This window comes from Chanos chanos, chromosome 8 (assembly GCF_902362185.1).
Source record: "Chanos chanos chromosome 8, fChaCha1.1, whole genome shotgun sequence".
NCBI lineage: Eukaryota > Metazoa > Chordata > Actinopteri > Gonorynchiformes > Chanidae > Chanos > Chanos chanos.
Window position 1 is genome coordinate 31,820,995 of NC_044502.1, and position 27,601 is coordinate 31,848,595.

General features: G+C 39.9%; 1 protein-coding gene across 2 annotated transcripts in view; it reads left to right on the forward strand.

The window, feature by feature from the left end:
- The window catches only part of gria4b (glutamate receptor, ionotropic, AMPA 4b), a 73,923-nt gene that overhangs the window by 11,501 nt on the left and 34,821 nt on the right, over positions 1–27,601 (forward strand). For both annotated transcript variants that reach the window (XM_030781038.1, XM_030781039.1), the window contains exons 3-4: positions 21,062–21,301; positions 26,281–26,465. In XM_030781038.1, coding sequence (XP_030636898.1) covers positions 21,062–21,301; positions 26,281–26,465 — 425 coding nt within the window. The remainder of the gene's footprint in view (positions 1–21,061; positions 21,302–26,280; positions 26,466–27,601) is intronic.

A 27,601-nucleotide genomic window follows, 5' to 3' on the forward strand; every position in this document is an offset into this window, starting at 1 on the left:
TTTTGTTTTTGATCGACTTCACTCGATTAACAAAACACGCTTTATGTTCTGTTAAAGACTTCCTCTAATAATCAAAAAAATGAAACCAATAAAGTGTTTGTATTGTGCCTTTAGGCCAGTTTCATCCTTCCCTTGAGAAGAAAAAAAATTGTGCGCTGCAACTTCTTTTTCATTTTCTGCTCACGCTCAAAGACAACATCCTTAAATGAACTCATAATGCTATATTTAATTAGACTGCATCAAATGCCATCAAATACTGTTACACAGTGAGGTTGTCTCATGTTCCACCCACACCTTTCTTCTTTTTCTGGCATAACCTTACTGTCTCATCTTGGTTAAGTTTAAGGGAGAGTGACACAATGTGAGCATCACTTTATTAAAAGAGAAAGAAACTCACCTCCACTTTTATGTAAGTCAAATTTCATTAGGAATGTGAGAAAGAGAGGAGAGAGAGGAACTCTTTTATGGAAGCACGTGAAGATGAAAACAAATAACAAACACATAAAATCCTTTGTCAGCAAAATAATGGTGTTCACCTTCTGTTTTTCACTTCTTAAAAATGTGTTGGGTCTACTCAGCAGTTTAACTTATTCCGATGGTATACTTTAGTTTGTACATAGTTTTTCATATTTGTATGGCCTGTTTAAGTTAAGAGAGTAGGTTATTTAATTCACATGCAAGGCTTGTGTGTTGATATACAGGGTTTGTGTGGCTCTCAAGGGAACTCATTTGCTGCTTGACTGAAAGAAACACTGCCCCTAAGAGCTGAGTCTTCATTAAACATGGGTCAGAGAGGTTCTTTGGATTTCTGTCTCAAAATGACCTACCTTTACAACAGAGAGCATCAGGAACCCCTATGCTTTCAACTCTTTGTCAGCCATATTCCTTAATACTAGACTGCGATGGAATATACCACCATTTGCAGTGGGCCATCACCATGTTTTTCTATGCGAATATGCATGAGCAAGTGGTATGTGCATTGCATTGACATTTATCAATAAGAATTTTCACCCTCTGTGTGGACTCAACCTAGGACATTGAAGGAACACACAGACAACCGTTCTTAAATGAAAATCCCTTATACAATGTAAAGAGAGCAGAAGCCTGTGTCGCTGTAACATAGTTTCCAAAGCGGAGAATCCTTAAGGATTCTCCAGCATACTGCTTACAGGCCAAGGTTTCAAGTCCTTTCAGAAAAGACACTGAGATTGAACAAACTGTTCTGTCACAACTAGACATATAAGACTGTAGTAAACATACCATATGTCTTTCAGTTAGTTCTGGAGAAGCCTGCTCCTTCACACATGTCACGAACAGCCCTTTGGGACTTGACCTCTTGGGTCAGTGTCCCTGGATACTTCACTATGTCCATCTGCAAGTATATATATTAATTGGAATATGTGAGAGTGGTGTTTCAAATCTTCATATAATGATTTTTTTTCTACATTCTAGATGAAAATAGTATAATGGCATTATCTGTACATGCAAAAAAAATATAGAGAGGACATATATCAATTTAAGTCAGGTTGAGAGAGCCTGAGATGATTTGAAATGCAAAAGAAAACACTGTTGTTGTGCAAACGTCAGAGGGGAAAATAAATTGCTTATATTACCCCTCTTTGCCGCCATATTTTCCTGGCACCCGCTTGCAAAACACAGCCTTTTGTTCAAGGTGGGATGTTTCAAATCCAGATCACTACCTGATTTGATTGCTCTTAGTCAGGCTGCGTGCACGTTTGGCTGAAGCGAGAACATAGCCTTGCACACGCTCCATAGACGGGCCTCCGTGCTTTTATATATAAACATATTTCTAACCATGTATTTTGGCTGGAGAGAATATGCATGTACACACCTCACAATTTCATGAAATATGCTATCTTGCGCTCACATATAGTGTAGCATGACATGTCAAAATTGTGACTGAATATGACGCTGGTATTCGCTTTCAAGGAGGAATACAACTTATCCACAGTGCACAAGAGAATGGCATATTTTTATACCAGATATCTGTATACCACTAGTGAGTATTCACTATCAGTGAGAAAGAATAATACAGGGATCATTGTGTTTATGTAAATGGTTTACATTGAATGTACTGTATAACTTTATCAGTCACCTTATCAGAACCTAGTCACATACCCTCATGTCATAGTCATTGGTACCCCAGCTGAGGACCATTGGACTTCTGTGACCACTGAGAAATATGTAGACTGCAGAGAATCAGCCACTAGAAACCTGTGTTACAGACATGCAGGACTCCCAACACACGACATCAGTTATAGGGGCTGTAGGCACAAAGCCATGCCATGTGGAGATGGATGCTTTCCAACTGCATGGCAAGCTATGAGTGGTGAATGAGCCAGACAATGGAATGGCGGAAGTGCAGATGCATACTCTCTCTCTCTCTCTCTCCCTCTCTCTCTCTCTCTCTCTCCCTCTCTCTCTCTGCGTCTGTCTCTCATAAAAATATGGGATTTGTGGCTGGCCTTCATTCTTTTTCTGGAGGAATCTAAGCGTAGTATTCTCCTGATCTTTTTATTGTCTTCATCTCTCTCTTTATTTCTTTTTTCTCCTTTTTATTCTCTGATGGTTCTTTGGATTTCTGTAATGAGGCATATCTGCCAGATGATACTTTCTAGGACAGGAGATTGCAAAAAATTTGTTTTTGCGCAGTTTTTTGTTTAAAACTTTAAAATTTCTGTACATTATTTTCAGCTTTCACCTCAAAACAAAGTGTGTTCACTTTTTAGGATTGTTAGGGACAAACAGGGCTAATTAACTCAAAAAAGTTCTAGGCAATATAAAATTCTGGGTAATGGGCTGGTTGCACAAAATCAAAAACCTCTAAAAAATAAGATATTACTGCCAATGCCCTTCAAATAGAGTGAACTTTGATTTAGTCTTCTAATTCTGTAACAGTTTGAATTTAACATGTTGGTTATTGCTGCCCATAAACTTAAAAATGATGCTATTCCGTAATTCAGGTGGCGATGTCAAATGTCTAATACCCGTTCTCTTCCCCAGCTGTCTGTGTAAGCAGTCTAAATTTTTAATGCTGTTCTGTGGAATTAATTTCACCATGTAATCATGTTTCCCTAGCATTTCAGCATATTGGATTCCAGTCATCATTGAATATAATCATTCAGTTTTTGGTATGTAGAATCTTATACAGAGATGTGGAAAACAGAGGATTGCCCTAAAAGTGGAATACCTTTATTTCTATATAAAACATAGCAGCACTGATGGTCAGATCTTTATGAAAACATCACACATTTTTCATGTAATACATGGAACGATGTTAAAAACATTACTGTATCTGCTAGCTTGTCAGAGGTGTCTCTGAAAAGCTGGGTTATCAAAGAAACTGTGTAAGCAGACTGCACCGTCTGTCAGTACTAAGTGATAACAGTCCTGTTCTTTGTGTGGTGTATGCAGGTGTATGTGTGTTTGACTATCTGCATTTGTGATGATCACAGGTACCGTACGGCGTTTCCATGGCAATGAGGCCATTTTGTGAATGCACTGCACCTGAATAAGGTGACTGGGTCATGTCTCTGAGTCTTTTTGCCTGTGGGTAAGATCCATGCATTTGTACATGTAAACAGCTTTTGTGCCGTTGCAGTTTCTATATGTCTGTCGATTTTAGTCAAAATTGTAACAGTTCAATCCACAATGCAGCGTTATTCAGAAGTTTTGTATTCTCAGCAAGAGTAAGAAAACAGACTGTGCGTATAAATCCATCTTGTCTCAGCCCAGACCAACAAGAGGTTCCCCCAGCTTTTTGTAATTAGGCGTTATTTTTAGAAGTGTGTTCAATTTAGAGGGAGCAAGGGCCATTTACAACAATTACAATTTTGTGACTTTGTTTAATCATTAAAACTAGGCTAAAGAATCAGCCGCAACGTCCACTGTCGACCCCTCCGGCTCTGGCTACATTATAGCTATACACTTAGGCTTGAGAAAGTGCAACATTAACTGAGCGTAGCTCCAGTAAAGCTTGACTTACATTCCTTAGACCCCTTAAAGCCCCACTCTTTGGTGTGTTTATGGGGAAAGGCGAGCGGTACTGAGAGAGATAAATTCTGTGCCAAAACGGTGTCGATAATACTCGTTACAGACCATAATGAGGTCACAGGCGCACTGTCTGCCCCTGATAGAGATTTATAGTGCTGGTCTGACTCACTGTAGGGATGACTGTGGTAAGGACCACAGCACAGCAACTCCGCTGCTGGACACAGACAACATTCACTGAAATGGGATATGTTACTCTAAGCTGAACAAGAGTGGAACATGGCCTATATGTTATGCAGTGTTACTTCACACTATTGTGTAAAGCATTGTGCTACAAAATGTTCTGTGCCAAGCGCGAGTACATAAAATAGTGAAGTGCTTGATGGGGAATGGGCTAAATTTGTTTAAAGTGGTGTTCCATAACCATGTTATGCAAAATTGTTTGATTCGTTGTTACCTCCATTTTATTTTCCTGCTTCAAATCAGTTTTAACTTCCAACCTCAGTAACATTTTCGATCCCAGACTTTGACATTAGAGTTTTGAACGCATTTATCCTCTCACATGATACTATTTTCTAAATGTGTGATTTTAGATTTGAGTGGCTTTAACATTTTGACCTTTAAACGATCCACATTATTGTCAGTCATAACATTTGCCCCCTGTGAGGACATTTGGGAAACATTCACAGAAATTAGACATGTGCGCCAACAATTCAGTGCAATTTGTGTTGTAGTGGGATGGCAAAGTTCCATCGCTTTGAGGAAGGTGGGCCCAGGGCTATTAACTTCTGGCCGTGAAATTCATAGGTCCTGCTGGGCTTTTTGTTACTGTATCCCCCCGAATGTCACAGCCGATGAGCTCACACACCTGCTCACCAGGTGGAGACTGGTTCTTAATTTCAAGGCAAGGTTGAAAACCAGCAGGACATCCCGGTTTGTGGGCCAGATTTGAAGGACCTTGATTTAAGCCTCATGGTTTATATCTATGAGCTGAACCAGAGAGCTCATGAAGTCGTGATATTAGGTCTTAAAGAGACTCTTGTAAACTGGCGTGCTGATCTGGGCCAACTTGAAGTGGTCGAGAGAAATGCAGCCAGAGCAATCAAAGCTATTTGAATGTTTGTTAGATGAGGATAATTCTTCTATTCATTATCCTGGTAAAGACTCTGCTATTTTCTTAGGAAAACCTAAAAGCTTTCTTCCTCTAAATTTAGTGAATTATGAGACTCTCCCCAAATCAATGAGAAATTAGATTTTTTTTTTCTTGTTTAAGATAACGTATTTGAGTATGTAGAGATTAGTCTGATTAGCAATAATGCTCATTCATTGCAATTTTGATAATTCATTGTAAAAATAATGTTGATTATCAGATATTGACTGATCATGCTCGCTGATTTTTTTTGACCATGCTGTACTAATTTCCCTTCAGTGTTGAGTGGTCATTTTCAGTGAGGATCAGGAATGTTCGCACTGTAAGAATGCTGAATATGGGTGGATGCGCTTTTAAAAATCAACCCAATCTTCATTTTCTCATGTACCAAAATGATCATATGTGCAGAGAGACAACTTATCACTGAGCATACTTTGACCCTAAAATACCGTGAGATACTTCAAGAAAACTTACACCGTAACTTAATTACGTACTCATTATTTGCTTAATGGGATGGAGCCTACACTATTCAATTCCAGGCTGGTTTGTAGGATGACAGGGTGGATATTAAATCCGTAGTCCAGCCAGTTTGATTGCTTCATTTCTGTTTGCATTTTGAGCGGTTACCAAAGCCAAATTTCAAAATATGGTCCCTGTAAGCTCTGCTTGCTAAAGAGATGGTGAATTACAAGGCAGTACTGGTATATAGTGCTGTGCTTGCCCTCTTAAATTTTTGGCTTCGACGGATGGCTAGCACTCCCCATGTCCTCTTGATTCTGAGCCATTGTCTTTGGTGTCATGAGTTGTCTTTTTTTTTGTCAGAAAAACAATTAGATTTGAGTAAATGGTATACTTGTTTACTCAATTCAGAATTCGCTGTGCTTAGCCTGAATCTCTGCAATCTAAGCGTTGCTTGCTCTATGCAAATCTGTTCTGTCTAAATTTAGCTTTGCTTTGTTAGCAGTTGGCTGTTGGCATGGTTTAAAAAAATATACTTATTACAATGTGTTTAAACCTTTTTTTTTTTTTTTTACATTTCTTATGATCCTACCTGAAAGTCATGACCCAGGAAGCCGGTGATCTAGAGATCAAGCCAAGGCAGACTGTTGTTTAGTTATATATATAATCATAATTGACATAAACTATTTGTAGTAACAACAGAAAAAATGTTACTTAAGACACTCATTAGGCTTTGTCTCTTTGCCTCTTTGTCTTAGTGTTTTCACGGTTCCTGGGGTAAAAAACAACACTTTTCCACTCTCAGAACTATGAGTCAACTGTTTTTGAATCATTGGATGCTTATCTAGCCTTAGGGGTGGTCTGTAACAACCCTTTTTTTGGAAAAACAACCCAGCAGAACCACCAAACACCCTTGACCCACTGGTGGGGTCATTAAAATAACTCATGATTTTTTATTTATGGTGTGACAACATAAATTTAACACCCACAGCTGAGGTTTTACATGCCAGGCTGCGTTAAGTGATAATGATGAAGATCATCTTTGGTAACATGAACATATACCTTTTTAACGTCGAATGTATTAACGTTCAGTATCTGACGGCTTGTACGGTTTATATTTATGGAACGAGTTCTCAGAGTTCAGTGAGGATACAGTCAGGTTAGACTGTGATACAAGGATTCCAAAGAGATACCTACCTATGCTGAACACCCCAGCTGTCTCTGTGACCTATTTATAGATGTTTGACGTAAAGGTATCGGAAGCTGAACTGGAATGGTTGACAGGAAGGTCTTCATTTGTTTTTTTATACGAATGCCTTTTTGCTCTTAACTTTATTGTAACGAGGTAAGCGAGTGTATGTTATGTAAGGACTACGAGTTTGTCAGAATTCATTACACTTTGGGAATTTCCTGGTATTTACTCACAATTTTGTCTCTACACAACACTGAAAGAGGGCAAAGATGTGGCTCTCAAGTGCAATAAGGAATCAAGTTTATTCAAAGCCAAGTTTTAATTTATTCTGGTGTAACATTTAGAGTTTTCATTAAAAATTTATAGCTGGATGTCTTTTAGAAAATAATTTTATTAGAAGAGGGTAGGAGAGTGTCCAGCTGCTCACCACAGGGGAAGCTGGAGAGAGAGAGTGGAGATAGTTGACTGCAGGGGAATAAAGTGAGAGATTACCAGAGCAGACTACTTAAAACCACATATGCTTGTGAACTCACACTCAAACACGCAAACACACACACACACAGATGCATATGTGCTGGCGCGCATGCACACACGCACACACACTCACACACACACACACACACAGACACGCACACGCACACACAACAAAAGAAATGCAGGAGGTGACATTAATAAATAATGCATGCACACACAGGGAAGGCTGGGGGTGGTTCACCTAGACCCCTGTGAGCATGCGAGCACCACCACCCATCAACCTGGGAAAGGTAATATCCAACACAGTAGTAGTGGGTTTAATAAATATCCATAATACATACAAGAATTAATGTAAAAATGCTTTCATCCAATACAGTTGTTATTTTCACTGCGCCCAACATTTTGTTAAGACATTTCAACACAATACTAGGCAACATAAACAGCACCAGTGTGAACAAAAACCAGAGTGAAACGAAACAGCAGCAGCAATCTTCAGTGAAAACAAACATCAGTACAGCCTTATACAGACCTACACGTCATCTCAGAAAAAAAAAAAAAACAGACACATAACACAGGTGCAAGAAAACCCTGGAGCTTCAGTGTCTGTTTGATTTTTCTGTTTCTCTTCTCTTTTTTGTGTTGTTTATTTTTGTCTTGATTTGGTAATGACCTTTCTTTTCTTTTAAAATGATTGGCCAGTTAAACCGCAGTGCTGCTCACCATCAACAAATGACTACATGAGTTATCCAGCTCACCGTCCTGGAGGACTGGATACTGCAGATTTCCCTCCTCCTCCTCCTCCTCTACCCGCACCCCCCCCCCTTTTTTTACCTTGAAGTCTGTTGTGATAACACTGTGGCCAATCAATTCCACTGACTGTTCAGTTAACCACCCATAGGGGACAATACACAGAGAACACTGCACAACGCTGAAACATAATGAGTAGAGGGCAGTGGTATTTCATGAAATCATGAAAACAGGCACTGCTACCAAATAACAACAACAACAGCAATAATAATAATGATAATAATAATAATAATAATAATAACAAAACCCAGAAATACGCACACACACACGGTATACCCAGTGGCTACAAAGATTTACAGTGCTGTCATTTTTAGGGTATACATATGCATGTTGAAAACCAGAAGAAAAACAGATACAGTTTGATCACCACTAATCATATAACAGAATTTTATTTGAACGCAGTACTGTTGCATAATCACCACTTTTAATGACAATAAGGGCTTGTCTGAAAATGCACATGATTACATCACTCTGCATGCCACAGTCAGTAGTAAGACTGCAGCGGGAGAGAGACACACAGGGGCGGCAACACAGGCCGACCGCCTGCTTAGATGTGTCAATAAAACAGCAAACGGGAAGGATCAGGAAAGCAAACCAGGAAATCTCCTAATATTTTCAATCTTAAAACTAGGTTGAAAATAACCCTTACGAACATATATACGCATCAAAGAGCAAACAAAACATCGCACCTAAAAAATGGAAATTAGGGAAGATAGGGGCAGAGAATTAGGAGAATAACAAGGGAAAAGGTCATTTAAAAAATGGGGGGGGGGGGGGGGGGGGGCAGCCTGCATCATCACTGAGCTTCTCTCTACACTCCAACACAAAGATCTGTAAGCTGTATCTAGATTGTGACGCTCAAGCAAAAATCTTACCAAGAGCTACAAGCTTCCTGCTGAATGGTCTTACAGTGAGACCCAGTAGAGAAAATTCACTCTGACTAGTGTGGAGATAGCTAGGAAACACTTCACCTCGAATATGTACGCAACCTGCATTACAACTTGCTCAGCAGAGGTTTTTTTTTTATTATTGTTGCCAGTGAAATGTAATTATTGTGAGATTATTTTTCTAATCCAATGATTATTTGTTATTGTACATTTTGAAAAATTTTATTTTGTGTTTTTTTTTTGCCTTTTTACCTGTTTTACAAATTGCATGACCTGGTTATTTGGGCTCACCTCAAAACGCCACTGAATCACTTCACACAAGCAGGCAGCGGTGTCCTTTGCTATGCACATGTTTTGGCTCAGTTGACAGGTTGAGAAGTAAATGGAAATTAATGAGATGTAGATTATTTAACTCATAAAACAGAGTCCACTGATCTCAAATGGTGGTTTGGCTTTAATGCTGAGTCAGTTGTGTTGAGAGGGTAATGAAAGTGAGGATACAGTCAGATACAGATACAGAAAGAAATTTTTGGAAGCAATTAAAAAAAAAAATACACTGAGGAAAGCTACTAGGTACAAGAAAATGGTATGAAGACAAGTTTTCATGTGTAATCTCTCAATCCTGTCTCTTTCCTGACAGTTATACACTATTCATTTTTTTGAGGAGCTTGGACATGGTTAGTTTGATATTGCTGTGCCCAGTCATGATCACTGTTCCATTGCGTCCAAGTGTCAAGTTAGTGTATTGTGTCCCCAGCATATGAACACACATACACACGCATATACACACATACGCACACATACACACACACACACACACACACACACACACGCACACACAACACACACAGAAACACACACACACACAGAAACACACACGTTTGACTAATGACCCAGCTTGTGTGGGAGCAAGAATCTGTCTGCTTGCGTTTTCACCACAGCTGAGTTCACTGAGCACACTCAAAAATCCCCTCAGCCTCCAGGGGACAGACTTCACTGAGCATGCACTCATAGCCAATGATTGTGCGAGATTGTGGAGGAGAAATCCCTCTGATTAGTTTCTCATGGAATCCTAGTCTGTCCTCCATCTGTGCTAACTGAGAAATTCAGTTCTTTGCATTCCAGAAACACAAAATGCAGTGTTTCTTTAAAATAAAAAGATCGTCAGGCATAGATGATGAGGAGGAAGGCTGAGGGGGGAAAAAAAGGAGAGTGACCGGGGAAGATGGAGAAGGAGGAGGTGGGGGGTGGGGGTGGGGGGCACACGAGGGGATTGCACCCTGTTTAAGGGAGGGCAAGAGAAGCATGAAGGAAGAATGGACTCGACAGAAATAGGCCAAAAAGACCCGTTTTGTAAACACAAGACTGGCTTTGTGCCCAAGTCCAAAAATGCTGTGTGTTTCTGTTCTTTTGTTCCTCAGAAATATCATGGTTCTTTCATATTTGGATACTGAGCTTATTATCATCGCTGTAATTAGTAAGAAATGAGATAAAAAAAATAATTGAGGATTTATTCGAATTAGGTACACAAACTGACAGTGATTAAAGTCAAACAAATAAACAAACAAACAACAACAAAAAGAAACATTTTAAATGATTTGAAAAATCATTTGAATTGCTACTAGACTATCACCAGACTCTTGAAAAAATTACTTTTTTTTCTTACAGATTACTTTGATATTTCACTATTCATTTGCATAAAATACTTGAATGGAACTGATACTGTACACACAAAACACACACACAGAGACACACACACACACATGCACACAAAATAGCAAATAACTAGGGCAGTAAGTGACACTTTGGGATCCAAGATTAAAATGGCCTGAAGGAAGCCCTATGGCAACAAAACGGCCAACAAGTGATGCCAAGGGTCTCAGCTTTGACCTCAGTGCAGTGAGTCTGAGACCTGTAGATCACACAGAGACTTGATATGTGTGTACATGTTTCTATATGTGTTATTAAAGAGGATCAGGGCAGGATTCCCGCAGGCCGGTTGTTTTATTAAATATCATAACGATGACGCTGCAGATGTTGGGACATTATTGTTAAAATTTTGCATTATTGTGAAAGGGGGGTTAGGGGGTAAGAGTGATACTACAGGGTCAGTAACATGTAACGTGTAACATGTAACAGTAACGCAGGATCAGTAACATGATCAGCGCGATCATTAAATTCGATTGAACTCGGTCAATGCGTGCAGCAGATACAGCTCATTTCCTGTTGTGTGTGTTAGCCATTCGTACATGTGTAAATCAAGTGTTCTACAGCCAACCATATGTAGCACCCTGAGGTGCTCCTTTCATAGTGGCTCAGTTCTTCTTTTCTTGTCTTTTCTTTTCTTTTCTCTTCTTTTCTGGGGTGAGTGATGGCGTATGTTTCAGAGGTAGAGGGAGGGCTGACTGTCCTTCAGAAGTAGATCTTTAGGTTTATGTAAATTAAATCAAATAGTATTAAAAATTAAATTACAGATGAGAGAGAAATTTTATTTCATTGCCAGAATACTGCATTTCTGTATTCTAGCTGAATACATTCCTCTCCGAAGGAGCTCTAAGCTTGTGTATTTTTGTAAGTGTGTGTGTGTGTGTGTGTGTGTGTGTGCGCGCGCGCGCAATGCAAAGGCTTGCACCTCTGAAGATGAGTAGGTCTGACAGCTTACACTGTACAAACTCCTTATCTAGACTGAGGAGTCCACTGTGCTGTTTGTGCAAAGAGTAGTGGCCACAATTCACTCCTCCTTCACATATAAGCATCCTCTTTGCTCCCCTTTCCAGATGTCCTAATTTGATTTCAGGGTTGGATTAAGTCTGCTGTTAAACTGTGTATCAATTATGTGATCATTTTTGTGTGTAACAGAAGCACCAAAATAGCATTGCATGATTTTGCAGCGTGTCAGATTTCCCCATGGCGCCTGTGGAGATATCTGTGAATTCGAATACTGTGGTGTGAGCCCCCCAGATGGACCCACAGATTAAATGAAGGCCAATCTTGCAAGGATTCTTTCTGATTACTCCCTTCCGCTTTACTGTACAGTTTCAGTGCTAAACAAGCAAAATGGCCAAACTAAATAAATAAATAAATAAACAAGGAAACAAACAAACAAACGGGTAAATAAATATGTAAATAAATAAATAAATACAAACGTGCATAAATACATATATACATAAACAAACGAACAAGCAAACGAAGACACAAGCAGAGGAATTCACCCAGAGAGCATGAGCGTACAGGGAGGGGGGGGGGGGGGGGAAGCAGAGGAGAAAAGACAGGGGAGAAAAGGAATAAGGAGTTCAAGAAAAAAAAACAAAAAAAAAACGAACATGCAAAAAAGGAGATGGAACGATGAAAAGCAAAGGAGTCGCAACAGAAACGTAGAAGCACCGACATAAGGACAGAGAGAGTGCTTTGACTAGAGCGGAGGCAGCGTTTCTGTAGAATGAGTGAGGGACAAGGGAAAGAGATAAATGGACCAGCCTTCCCTGCGAGGCACACACACACACTCCCCAGCAATAAGTCATTTAGGATATAACAAAAAAAAAAATGTTAAAGGAGAGAGAAAAACAGTGTCAAATCAAGGCTGAGGAAACAGTGTCTATGCAGTGTCAGAGAGATAAAGTAAGAGAAATCATAGCCTATGCAGTATCAAATGAGAAAAAGGAACGCCTGTGATGTGTCAGAGAAGAAAAGAGTGTGTAGAGAGTAAAAGAATAAAAAAAAAAAGGCAAGGTTGGGGATAAAAAAAAAAAATAAGGACGACACAAAGGGAAATAATTGTTGTTTGAAAGGAGGAGTATTATAAGAAGTTATTAAATATGCATTTATTGGTTGCTTTATTAGGTACACCAGCTGATTCACAAAAATTAATCCCTTGAACAGACAGTAATGAATCATATGGTCATGATTTGCTACATAAAGCAGGTAGACAGGCATTAAGAGATACAGTTACTGTTTAATAGGAGATTAGAAGCAACTCTGAGCAACTGTGATCAATGGCACTAGGCATGCCAGGGCCAGTATCTCTGAAACAGCCTCCCTGACTTTTCATAAACAACACTGTTTAGGTTTTCAGAGAATATGCAATAAATGATTCAGCACTGTATCATGCAGAGAGGATTTTCAGAACACTCAACTCGTGGGCGTTTGTTATGGGTGGGCTATGGCAGCTAAAAACAATAAGAAACGGCTATAATGAGTCACAACAGCAGTGACAACACTGGACAATTGAATAATAATAATAATAATAATAATAATAATAATAATAATAATAATAATAATAATAATAGACATCACCTGGACAGATGAGAGATTCAATCCTAGTTTCCACTGTGTCACACTGATGGCAGAATCAGAATTAGGCATAACCACGATGAGTTCATTGGTGTCAACAGCACCGTCTGGTTGTGGTTGTGTAATGGTGTGGAAACGTTGCCATGGCAAGTGTTACGTTCCTTGATATCGATCAAACACCACAGCATGTCTGAATGCTGTTGGTTATCAGGTGCATCCCTTTGTGGCTATGAGCTACCCTTCATTAAATGGATACTTCCAGCATGATGATGCGTCATGACGGAAAGCTTGTGTTGTCTCGGAATAGTTCCAGAAACGTGATGGGAAGGTTGTGTTGTCTCGGAATAGTTCCGGAAACATGACGGGAAATTTGCTTTACCGCAGCAGACCCCGTAATACCCAGACATAAATTCAGCAAAATAAGTTTGGAATGAAATGAAGCAGGATATGGATGGATCACAAAACTGCACGATACTTCGTGGACCGGTATCCCTGTGGAATGTTTGCAACACCTTAAGAATCCATGCCCTGTAGAACTCAGGCTGCTCTGGAGACGAAGGGCCGTGTCCTAGGTTGACGTACTCGGTAAACCAGTTTTGAGTCGAAAAACTTTGCCTAGCCCTCATTTCAAAAAACTGTTTCAGATGGAAAATCTGTTTTTTTTTTTTTTTTGGTGACAGTATTGATGCTATATCAAAGGCTGCGTGAAAGGGTTTGCAAGACTTTTTTGATACCACGCTAGTGCCTTCTCTGAACCTGGTTTTGTGCCTTCTCGTGTATGGATTTTATCTAGCCCGAGAGTTAAAGCAGCTACAGCGGCGGCTTCGAAAGGGAGCGACATCAAAATGGAACCGTCGTCAGGCAGCCACTTTAGCTTGACAGATGAACAAGTTTTAGTTTTTCGCTACATTAACAGTGTGACAAAAGTATTCATGAGCAGTAGCATACATTTAGCGAGTGGATACTGACGGTGCAGATGCAATTATCAGATACTGGAAGTGAAAGAAAACCTTGTTGCCGCGTATCAGGCACCTAAAAAAAAAAGAAAAAAGAAACAGTTTCCTCTGAACGATCTTGGTTTCAGAAGCTTTCATCAGTATTTACCCATACAATATAAAGAAGGTGTGAATATTTAACAACATGAGAGACTTCAATGGTTATCACATTGGTCATGCTCAAACAGATCAGAATTTCTCTGTGGGACAACAGAGTGAGTGAGTGTATGCATATACATTGAAATTTGGATACTGCATCACTCAGAAGAACAAATACAAATGCAAATACTGCACATTTACAGTTCATGTCCTGACTGAGATGTACATGTACAGTACGGAACAAAGGACTGAGTTATAGGTTATTCAGGCCGCTGGCAGATTAAGGTGACTGGGATCCCCAAAATTTGAACAGCATCATATCTGTACCTTAAAATACAATTGCACAATTAAGCTAGCAAATATTTAAAGTAAGAATATTTACCCTTAACCCTTAAAATGTTGATCAATGGATATTGTGCATATCTTTGTCATAATTTCAGAAGGAAGATAAAGTGATATTACAATACAATATAAAGTTAGCAGTGCCATAATGAAATACATGGTATTCTGTATTATAACATCACATGACAAAATTGTGTTAAATCCTTTCCCATCCTTTTTGTGGTAGTGCTCTTTTCATTTTGTTATAGCACATGTAAAGTTGACAAGATTTTAAGCCACATTTAGAGAAGATGTTAAGGTTTCATTGGTATTGCTTTTTAAGGGAAGTGTGTTGAATATATGCTATGATATGTGAAGTAAGGAAATGGATACTGGATGTCACTGAGAAGAGTTAGTTAAGTCATTTAAATTAGAATGTAGGTGGAATAGGAAGTATAGAAATAGGTGCTACTTAAAAAAACTCCATCAAAAATGAAGTTGAACTAATTTTGTACTCACACCAATGTCAGTTTGAAACCATATTTCAATTTGTGCGTTTTTATAAGGAGGTGTCTTCAGTAACCACCCCAAAATGACAAGTAAGTGATAAGGCTCCTCAAAACAAGGTTCCAAAGGGAGTGTCCCCTTCATGTTCCTCTCTGTTTTCTTGTCTGTCTTTGCAAATTCCTAATGCAGCATTGCGCTCAAACGTATGGGGATCTATAGACAAGGTCGAAGGGTGAAAGTGTTTCTGTTTTGTATTCATTAATGTTGATTGAAGGAGAGATGATTCCTGCTTGAGTGGTTAACTTAAAGGGAGCAAATGACTTGCCCCAAAAGCTTAGGCAGGCTAACTCTATATGTGCATTCTGAGTCAGGGAAGACAGACACCAAGCTGTAATGATCAGTCTTTCATTGACAGTGTTGATGAACATGATTTTCATACCACTATAAGAATGACCGACCACATGAGACACATGCCTTTATATCGTGTGTCCAAATCAAACTAAGGTTTGCTCTGCCCGACTTTGGTAGTGGTTCACCTAATTCAGTACATCAGGAGAAGAAACTGAAATGGTTAAAAAAATGATCGTACTGATACATTTGTGTATAATGATTAAAAAATAAATGCATTTACTGATACATTTCTGTATAATGTAAGTACAATAGCTAGGTTCTGAGCATGCAGAATGATCAATATTCACAACACTGAAGATGAAATATATATGAAAATGCAGTATATGCATACATGACTACTGGTGTATATCACAAAAATTAATGTTGAAATATAAAAGGACTTTGACGTATCCTACAGGCAGTGAGGTTTATCAGATACGATGCATTTTAAATAGAATTTGAGGAGAGGAGGAGATATTCTGGTAAATCTGTAACGTTTTATCTATTTAATAGGCAGGGTTACCTTAGAAAGACCATTGAACTGAGTGAAGATTGGGTTACTTGAAGCACATGTGAGACAGGAGGGAATAAAGGGAGAGCGGGGGAAGAACGCTGTTGAGGGACTGTGTTCACACTGTGGGGAAGTTAAGATTTTGCAGCAGTTTTAGACAGGTAACTAGAAAAGTACTGGAAGTGCAAGGTTCTGCCATGATATGTGGGAAAATGCTAGAAGATTGGGGTTATTGGTCGTGCAGACAGTGAAAATATTAAACAAAATTATTACGGAGGCAGCAACAGAGGAAAAAACGCTGACAAAAAAGCAGAGAGGGAGACCAAGAGACAAAGGACCGAAAACAAGCACAACGACAAAGGAAAGAAAGAACGAAGGAAAGAAAGAAAAAAGGGGGCAGAGGAATCTTTAAAAGATAAGAAAATTCTTGTTGTCTCCCCACTGAGTCAGGTTTTTTTATGACATAATATTTAAGGGTGTTTGAGGTTGTGCCATGGAGAAGTGGGAGCGGAGGAAAGCCTGGTCCATCTTTTTTTTTTCCCCCCAGCGGCACTGTGGGAGATGAAGTGAAGCGCACTGTGTGTGAAGCTGTCAGCGGCAGTCATGCATGAAGCGGAAAGCAGGATATGTTTTTATGCATTTCATGATTTACACACAGTCAGAAGCGGTCTAACCTCACTCGTTTCTATCACGATGGCTGAGCTGTTGAGCTAAGAGACCAAAAAAAATGAGAGAGAGAGAGAGAGAGAGAGAGAGAGAGAGGGAAGTCTGATACCAAGGAAGCTTTTCTTTAGATTGATGTCGTTTTGTTTCAACACTATCATGTAAGTCAAATTGAACGTCTCCCCTGTTCTGCCCCTGGAGCACGTTTATGTGCACGGGGGAGACTGATATGGAGCGTTTTTAGGCTTTTTGTTGAGCTTTATGTGGCCCTGAGCTGATACTTCACACATTGAACCCTTAGAGAATGGACCCATGATCCATTAGTAGGCCTTTGCAAGTCCTGCTGATGCTGTTGGCTAAAGGAGAGATTCCCCACATCAGAGACAAGATGGTGTCTGCATGGACAGTTGCTGTCATACAAAGTGCTAAAACAGGATACACAGGATATAGACTTCAGACACACACACACACACACACACTGACACCCACACACACACATGTGCATAGACACACACTCACACTCACACACACACACACACACTGACACCCACACACACACATGTGCATACACACACTCACACTCACACACACACACACACACACACACACACACACACACACACACACACACACACAAACACACAAACACACAAATAGATTGATTGTGGGAAGTGCAGGATAACTGCACTGACCTGCTTGTTCATTTGAGTGGAATGCTATCGGAGGCTGTTTAGGGGTCATTGCTAGTGTGGACCAGTGCGAAATGGACCACATCACAAGGCAGCTGTCAAGGAGAGAGATGTATTCTAGCAACAGTGCTCCCATATGATCTACAACTTTGAAGTGTGTAGTAACTTCACTAACTGTTCTGAATGAACTGATCTGACCCTCAGAGTTCCAGTTTGTACATTTATATTCATGTTGATTCATTTAGCCAGCATCTGCATTCAGAGCAACTCCAAAAAAGTGCATACAGTTAGTAGGTAAAATGTCTCAACTGTCCATGAGCTGCAAGTTAAGTTCAATGTAAATAAAAGATAAAGATATCGCTCCAGGGTAATGCAGCAAAAATCAAGGACTATACAGTCAAGCAAGACAATAGAACAAATATTCTATACAATACACACAGAGTATAGACTGAGTGTAAGTCTAGTCGAGGTACAACTTAAAATGATGAGTTTTTAGGTGTGTCATAATGCCTGTAGTGATTGGGGGGTTTGTTTGACCACTGTGAGTCAAGGGCTCCAAAGCACTGGGCTCCAAAGCACTGGGCCCTTCTTTGCCTCCCAACCTGTATTTATAACACACAGGGACAGAGATGTCTGGACAGCCGCAAGGGTGTGTACTCATGGACCATAGCCTAGAGCTGCTCTGAAGCAGTATCTTTCTTAACGCGGAGTACTAAAACTAATCTCTTTCATTTAATCCTGGACAGCATATATAGTCTAAACCAGAAGACAGATATGTGTGTGTGTGTGTGTGTGTGTGTGCGTGTGTGTATCTCTATCTCCCTCTCAGTGGGCAGACAGGGTGTAATACACACACACACACACACAAAAAATCTAATGAAATAGAGGCTGACAGAAGATTAGACCTTCATTGTTGAGTATACCCCACTAATACACTATTGCTCAGGTTCTCACACCTCTTTGCAGTAGCTGTACTGAAGGGAACATGGTCTGTTATTTCAACCTAGCTGCATTACATTCCAGTCGCAGAGTCTCCTCTCTGTTGGTGTTGATAATGCGCTTCACGTTGATAATTCAGAGCTGTCAGCTTAGCTCTGCAATCTAATGAGTTATGGTTCACGGCTTCAGTATAACAGCATTGTAGGGAAAAAAAAAAAAGAATGAAACACATTGCGCTATGATACAAAAAGAAGGAAGAGGTCAGAGACCATGATTTTCTCTCTGCCAGTTTCATAACACTTACTGATACGGGTAGCAAAGAGGAGTATTGAGGGTAGGGGAAATCTATATAATTAAAGACCCACATATGAATAACTGTATTAAGATTAAATGAGGAGAGAGTGAAAGTGGTTGTGGGAATATGCTGTGCCCCTTTTGCTAGATAAAAGCCTGGTTTGGTAGGAATGTAGCTGGCTCAGGGCTTTGAAATGTATGTAAGATCAGGAATATGGTTTAGTCTCATGCATACTGGAGACTGCAGAGTGTGAGTGTGCGTGTGTGCGCGCACGTGTGTGTGTGTGTGTGTGTGTGTGTGAGTGAGAGCATGTGTGTCTGTGTGCATGTGCATAGGTACATGTGTGAGAGCGTGTGTGTGTGTGTGTGTGTGTGTGTGTGTGGTGTGTATATGTGAGTATATGTGTGTGCATGTGTGTGTCTATGTGAGTGAGCATACATATGCGTGTGTGTTTGTGTGTGTGTGTGTGTGTGTGTGTGTGTGCACGTAGTTCCCTATGTGGAGTCTCGTGAGAGCTTGAAGTTTCCAGCCAAATGCTACTCAGAGTAGGAGGCCAGGAGCCAGTGGCTGGCTCTGGGGAGAGACAGATTGGCCTTACTTCCTCTGGGAAAATCCATTCTTGCCAGCGCCAGCTTCAGGTGCCTGTTCATTCCTACTCTCCTGAGCAGTGACAGATGTGAGCTCTGCAGCCATGAAGAAAACCCTCTTAGATGAGAGACTTGGGCAATTGCTTTGAATTTTATTTTGGTTTCTTCTTTAGTTGAGGAAGTTCATCTAAACAGAAAAAAAAAATCTTTTTACAATAACACATTGGTACCATTTTGTCACATGCTGCCTTGCTTGAACATTTACGCCATGAGAAACCTGAAGCTCAGGTACTATCCATTACATACAGGTATGAACTACAAATAGCAAATAAAACAAACAGTATACCAGTTTCCCATGGGCTGATCACGATCTGTCATTAGTTGCAATGTCATCGAATATCAGATGCTGGCAAAAACTGCAGTAGTGTCATGGCAGTTGAATAAGATAAATGCATATTATTTGCTCTGACATGCTCTTTGAGCTCTTCCTTTGTTTGCTCAGAGCAGTAAAATGGAAACTCAGGATCCTCAAAGACAAGAGTTTTTTTTTTTTTCTCTCCCCCCTCTGTGTTGTACTGTTAAGCTGCAGGCCGTGCTTAGCTATGTAAAGGATTAGATGAGGTAAAAAACAAAACTGCTAGGAATGAGAAACATTTTATAATAGCCCTTACTTATCCACTCAGAGTGGGGCAGCAGTTCAAACATTGCCTCACAGGCGAGCGAAGTCTCTCCGAGCATACTCCTCATTAGGAGACAGCATACACTTTGTTCGTGTTTTACGATGCTGGCGTTTACTGTACTGGCTGAGAGACACTGAGATTAGATAATAGATTTTTGTCAAAACTTTAAATGACTGGAAAGAAATCACTATTTTTATACAGCCTATCCAATTTGAGAAGTTACAAGAGCTCTTTGCTAAGTATATACACTAATGACTTGAGTAGGATTTTCGGGCTTATAATGCTTGTAAGGGTGTGAACAAATGCAAAAAATGATGATAATGCAAGCTGATTTAATACAATGGTGCATGTTTGCTCGTATTAAATGGAAGATTAGCGTGAGCTGTGGATTTACTATAATAGATTAATGTACAATATAAAATTAATATACAAATTACAGCAATCCAATGAGTTATCCAAATCAGTGGCGATGCAAACTGTTTATTTGCTTGTCTTGTGCAGCTCAGTTTACAAAGACTGAAGGTTAAATGAGAGGTGTAGCTGCCTGGGATTTTCCCCATATATTTCCTGTAAAGATGACTGTTACCATATGTTCCTAACAGCACTACTGTATGCAAAGAATACAAAACTGTTCAGAGAGTTCGCCCTTTTGAATTTCAAAAGTATACTACTGCTACTAATCCCTTTCACTGCAACTGTGACCACTACCACTAGTTCTAATGATAATAATAATAGTAACAATTTAGTTCTTAAGGGTGAAATTTCACTGTCCTGAAATGCAGATTTTCATGGTCAGCCTAAATACTTGAATTTGACATAATCAGGGTTCAAGTACCAAACACGTTAAAAATGGGTCTCAGTATGGGGATGTAATTAATCTCAGATGTGAAATACTATGAAATCTTATTCATTAGCTTTTGCTTAAAGGACTGTGCAAAATCACTACCTTCACTAAATCTGGTATATGTTACTTGATTTGAGAACTTGACACAAATTGTTGAATGTGATCATTTTAAGTTTTAATGATACTGTGTAAATGACCTGTTGAGGTAATTTGTCCTACAGCCGTCTTATGTTGCATCCCTCTCTCTCTTGTTCTCTCTCTCTTTTGGCAGTCTGCTCGCAGTATTCCAGGGGTGTGTTTGCAATCTTCGGCCTCTATGACAAGCACTCAGTGCACACGCTGACGTCGTTCTGTGGAGCTCTGCACATCTCCCTCATTACTCCCAGTTTTCCCAGTGAGGGTGAGACCCAGTTTGTCTTGCAGTTGCGGCCGTCCATCCGCGGAGCTCTTCTGAGCCTACTCGACCACTATGACTGGAACCGCTTTGTTTTCCTCTACGATACTGACCGGGGTAAGAACCACAAATATCCCACATGTCAAAAAAGCTCTGTTTTCCAGAAACCAGTCAGTCAGACAAGCAAAGGAACACAAAGGTGATTAGATGGCCACAAAAAACCCCCCCGACTTTTGCATATCTCTTATTAAAATTGGCTTTACAATAAGTAATACTGAGGAATACCAATAAGGTGTTGGTTGAGCGGTAAAAGTAATTCAGATTTAATATGACAACTGAGGCTACACCATTCTGTCTTTATTCTTGAGTTGTGCATCAGGTAAATGCCAAAAGAAAGGAAACAATTGCTTAAACAAAAGATTTACAGTATGTTGAAAGCAGGTGCTTCTAGCGCTCATGTGTTTCTAGAGTGTATCAAGCAATGCACTAGTTTGTAGCTGGGAAATGATAGAATGATGTGGTGGAAGTATTTATGAGGCTTGATGAACACACAAGCATATTTGGCTTGGAGCAAAACAGCATTCAGGTCAGCCCAACTTGCTGACATTCCAGGCCAAAATGCATAGTGAGGAAAGAGCTATAGGTGTCTTCACAGGTTGTAGATTTGAAGGTGAATGTTCTATTGGATGAAGGTTATATGATTAGAGAGATAATGATGTGCCTTTTTTTTTTTCTTTTTTAGCAAGTTGTGTGTCTGGCAGGCTGCTGAGGTCCAACATCCTAATGATGGATTCTAATAGGGCATATTGTACTGCTGTGGTGGCTTAGCCAATTTGGAATGAACCCAGCGAATAGCAGTGGACTTTGAGTAAAGAGTATCAAGTGATGTCTGAGTCTAGTAATCTGCATGGTGCGGTCAAACCGGGTGCTAATTCTGGACAATAAAGGAAAGCAAAATATTCCAGATTGAAATGTGGTAGATGTGGGAAGTTCTGGAAGCTCTCTGGGTGGTGCAGTAAGATTATAGAGTCTGGGGTGAGAAGCTTTTTAGGATGAGATGGAGGAACGGGAGTGCAGATAACTGAAGGAGTGATTTATGGGAGCATCATTTCTGAATACAGTGGAACTCGAGTCAGGCCCTTGTCAGAATCTGGTACAGAGCTCTTGAATTTCTGCAAAAGAAAATGAGAAAGAGAATTAGCATGCTGAAATCGAAGTGAAGCTTTCGAGTAGTCGCATGAGAGCTGGCGAAAGACAGCGGGCTTTACTATCGCTGTTTTGTTAGAGAGGATAAAAACAGATTTTGATCTTTGATCTTTGGTCTTCAAACCCCCCAAAGAAAGGCTGATACGACACAAATTCTGATAGAAGTGAATGTAATTCTCCTTGGCACAGTGTAGCGAACCAGTGGCCACAACACAATCCATGCATCTGTGAATAGCTGCAGGTCTGTGGGCACACAGAGAAAATCTCTGTATAAGGACAAGTTTTTCCATTGATGGTGAAATGAAAGTCACGTGTGTGTGTTGCCAGGGCATGACTGGACCAACAACACTAGAGCGGTCAGAGATTGAACTGAGGATGCAGCAGAGAGCAGAAGGGAAATAAATGGTTGACCTTGTGGTAGCATTCTCGTGGTAAATACCAAGAGTCTGAGGGCAGGTGATTGTGTTACCAACAGAGGGGAACTTTAAGACGACTGATGATAATGGTGGCAAAGAGGGTAATGATGTTGTCCACCTCTGCTTTTAGTAAGGAGGCTTCAAAATGTTTGGTGTCCAGAGGGACAAAGTGAAACTCCAGGTGACTGGAGAACCTGAGGTTTTTCCTGGAAAATAGGAATGCCAGGCCAAGAGAAGACATGCTTAACTGTGGAGGTACCTGAGGTGAATGGAGAGGAGACAGGTGGTGAGGAAGTCTTTGAGAAGGTGAATCAGATGGGGTGGTAGTTATTGGAAACTCTGCACTAAACAAGACACCAGCTATCCTGTCTCTCAGTCACTTAAACTTTCCTCAAGGGCAAACCTCCATTTCCCACCTTCTCTCACTCCCCTCATCAATTCCATCCCTCACCAAAAAACCTTTATTGGACAAAGCTTGCTGCACCTCAGTCTGTCTCTGGCTCCTATTCTTCCAGCAGTGCAGTGAGATCTTTTTCTTTTAAAACAAGTGCCTGTCTTCTCTGTGGGCACTGATGCAGCACTCTGTACTGGATGTTGTGGCTACAACCAAGGCAACTGATTTGTTGCACTGTGGTCTGTCAAACTCATCTCCATCCCTTATGGTAACACTTATGCCTCATTCAAGCACCCCAGAGTGGTTACCATCATTCTTTGGGGGGGGGGGGGGGGTTGCAATAAATGGACATACAAGGCTTTATTCAGTCTGACAATATCACAGTAGCAGGCTCATTAAACCCCAGTCAAATTCACCTGCCTTCATCAGACACTTCACCTGGATGTCTGCTTTCAAACAAATAATCATAACAGCTTGTCATATCCCTAGTTACAAATACCTAATTGCCGTATGTCTCCCTCCTTTTTGACAGATATTCAGGACCTCGTCTACAGAGGCAGACAACATACGCTCCCTAAATTGTCTGTTTTCTGTTCCAAGCCTGTAAACTATGCTCTCAAATATCTCCATTCCAAGACCATCAACATCATAGAATTGTGTGCTCTGAAACGTGCCACTGCTCATCACTGTTCTACTGCTCTCTGAAGTAACCTGTTTCTGTTCGTTTGCATAATTCTTAACATTCTCCCTCGACCTCTCTTGTCTGTAAGCTATTTTGTAAATACAGGAAAACTGTTGAATGGTTCATGATAAACCTAAACACTGTTATGTATGGAAAGCCCAAAACAGAGGTCATCCCTGAGACATTGGAGTCAGTACGTTTGACACTGGCAATCATACCCTAAGTCCCTTAGATCACTTGTTTTTCCCATTTCAACATCCTGTCAAAAAGTAATCCTTTCATCCCTTGATGATTGTCTGTTTGCTTTAAGTGCCATGTGACTGTCTTTACAGGGTGATTCATTTTTGTGAATCGGATGATGCACCATACAAACAAAAAAAAAAAACCCCAAAACAAACGGGTGTGTATTGCAATCCAGTAGCAATGAAAATTTGAACTGTTGAAACTCCTCTCTGTGAGGCAGTCGCTGTCTGCTTCAGTAAACCCACCTACTGCTCAAGCCCTCTAGCCTCATGTAAAGTCACCACTGCTGTGATTTTCCAGAGGGAGTTTTCCAGCAAATGAAGCAAGATCTGAGCTTATGCCTTCCCCTCAGCCAGACTCCAAGCCAAACACTGTCATTAAGCTTATTTATATGTATATTTCAATTCACTGGCTCTGAACATTTGAACTGAACCATTGAAATGGTTGTAAGGGGCTAAAAAAGCAATGTCCTTTTTCTACACAGCCCAAGGTCTTCCGTATTGATTGAAATCTGGTTGATGCAGTTCTTGCTCATTTTCACAGGAGGTAGCATGAACTATATGTCTTTAATGGTTGCTGGTCGTTAAGATGGGATGCAAAGCTATTTCATTGGGTCAGACCAATGAGCATCACACATGCATGTTCATATTGGATTTCAAGATGTAAATGACCGGAATCACTGATCAATGTGTGGTTTTCTTAAATGATGTTTCAGATGCATAGCATTGAGGATTCCACTGAAGAGCCTTTATGTAAACGGGGTAGACTTATCCTTTAATTTACAACAACCTTTCAACAACCTTCTGCTAATTATTTCCAGTCTATAGAAAGGCGACATCTTCTCCCAGAAGGTTATTTTTGCACGGCATTTAGATAACTGTTTGTTTGAGGGCATAGATTTTTGCGGTCATGTAAGACATTTATGTTATGAGGGAACCTTTGTGTGAACTGCTTTATCGAATGGCGCGGAATGTAGATTACTGCTGTGCTTAAATACACAGTATAATTACATATTTGATTCAGTGGTCTGTAAAGTATACAACTGTTATTGAGTCGTACGCACAGAGTGTACATGGAGACTCATACTCAGAGAAGAGGTATTGTATCAGAGTGTGTAAAGAAGTGCAATGGGATCTCATCTGATTACACTGTGTGGAGTTAGTCCCTGTATATCCAGCATCTGGACTAACAGACATTATAAAGCAAACTGTCTGTGAATTTTTAATGCGTGTGTGTGTGTGGTGTGTTTGCTTTTAGGGTTGACGTGATATTGTCTCAAAGGTACCAAAAGGATTATTCTCAGTAGCATACTTAATGTAGTCCCATCAGTCTTCAGTGACTGCCTTGACATTTATCGCAATGTCAGTTTGTTAAGATTTCCTAAGGAGGCAACCAAGAGTACATTTCTGGTCAGAAAATCAAATATAAAAGAATTTGGCATTCAGCATTTTTTGTTGAAGCAATTCAGATATATTGCTTCAAAATCCTTAACACTGTCACAAAAGAAAACTGTTACAAAACTGTTATCATTGCTATGTTCTCAGAATACAGTAGAGAAAGGTTTAAGGTGTAGAGCAGTGGAACTCCGGTATGTGGCTTTGGATCCAGGTTGATCCACTGTTTAGAGAGCCAAAGAGAGAAGTGTTTATTGTGACCAGAAGGTGAGTTTTTATGGGGACATCTGCTCGTCCTGAAGACAAGTGGCCCAGAGCGGCTTCCAGTCAGCCAAATTATCATATCTAACATCAGTCCCATCTGATGGGAGCATACATTATGTTAATGCCCGATTAAAGCTGTGTTAATACCACTTCTCAGGTTTCTGAGTGGTTGTTACATGGCTGTATGAAATTTGCATCTCATTTTTTAGATTCAGAATTGTTGGCCAGTAGGCACAGCCAGTCACTAACAGTGATTAGTCTCTTTTCTGAAGCCCTAGGCTTAGTGGACTATAATTAGGTCATTGTTAGAAAAGGGTAGGAGGTTAAAGAACATGCATTTGGATAGTGGTAATAAAAAGAAAAGTCTTTTAGTCACAGATTAAATTACTTGTTTTTTTCCATGCACAAATGTATTTTATGATTAAATATTTTTGAATCGATTTGAATGATTATTTTAATTTATCATTGTTAAATGAGTTATTTTGTCTTTGTGTCAGGATATGCCATTCTACAGGCCATCATGGAAAAGGCAGGACAAAATGGATGGCAGGTCAGTGCAATCTGTGTGGAGAACTTTAATGATGCAAGTTACCGGCAACTCTTAGACGACCTGGACCGTCGCCAGGAAAAGACTTTTGTGATCGACTTGGAGCCGGAGAGGCTAACCAATATGTTGGAGCAGGTGAGAAAGTTTCTATTATCTTTTTTTACCATACAATGATGTGTGAATTGTACTGTAATTTAAAGTGTTAAGTTACATGAGGTTATGCAGTACATGACAGACACAAAGCCAACAAGGACTTGGATCAAGTAGATTCTCCTGAAATATTTGTGATGTATTCCTTTTTAGTCTGCGATTTCATGTTAATGTTAATGTTGTCTTTCTGACATGTCTTACTGCAGCAAAAAGACACAGGGTCTTGTGCTCTAGCATGTTCTTAGAATGTGAATGGTTTTGCCTCATTTATATTCATAATTATCAGTCAAACACACACACACACACACACGTACAGACACACACACACACACACACACGTACAGACACACACACACATACACAGAGAGAGAGAGAGGAAAAAAAAGACATGAAAGATTAAGATTTGGACCTCAGAATTCTTAACACTATATCTGCTCTCTGTCACTGAAAATGTGACGTCTCTCTGTACTGTCACTGCTGAGTACTCACATGGAAATGATAGGCATAGCTGTGGAAATGATGGGCATAGCTGTGGAAATGATGGGCATGGGCTGTAACAACCACTATTGATCTGGCCTCCTGCCATCTTATATGACCGCAGTTCTTTGAAAAGTCTATGAGACCTCGCAATCTGAAAAAATCAGGGAAACCTAAACCACACTCAACATGTTTTTCTTTCTCTCTCGTTTTTTAAAATGCCTTTCTTTTACACAATTTACAATATGACTTTAATGTATTAACAGTATATTTTAAAAGTGTATCAGATCAAAAATCTCACTGGGTACACGTGAACATTCTGATTGCAAATTGCTAGTTATTCTGTAATTGGATGTTCACATGTTAATTACAATTAGCACAAGTTAAAGCCCCCATGGTCCCGTAAAAGGCAGGTTTTAGTTTAGTACTGTGTGGGATAAAGAGACATTTTTTAAATTTTGGTATTGCTGAACTATTGCTCATATTGTGTGAAGTACAAACAAGAAAAAAATATCATAAGTGTGAAGCATGGTATAACCAACACGGGGATGAGAATCCTAGCAATTATCAATGCTGCGGATATGGTTTCTACAGAGAGGTACGCATTTGCTGATATTCACCTAAAAAATACAGATGCTTATATT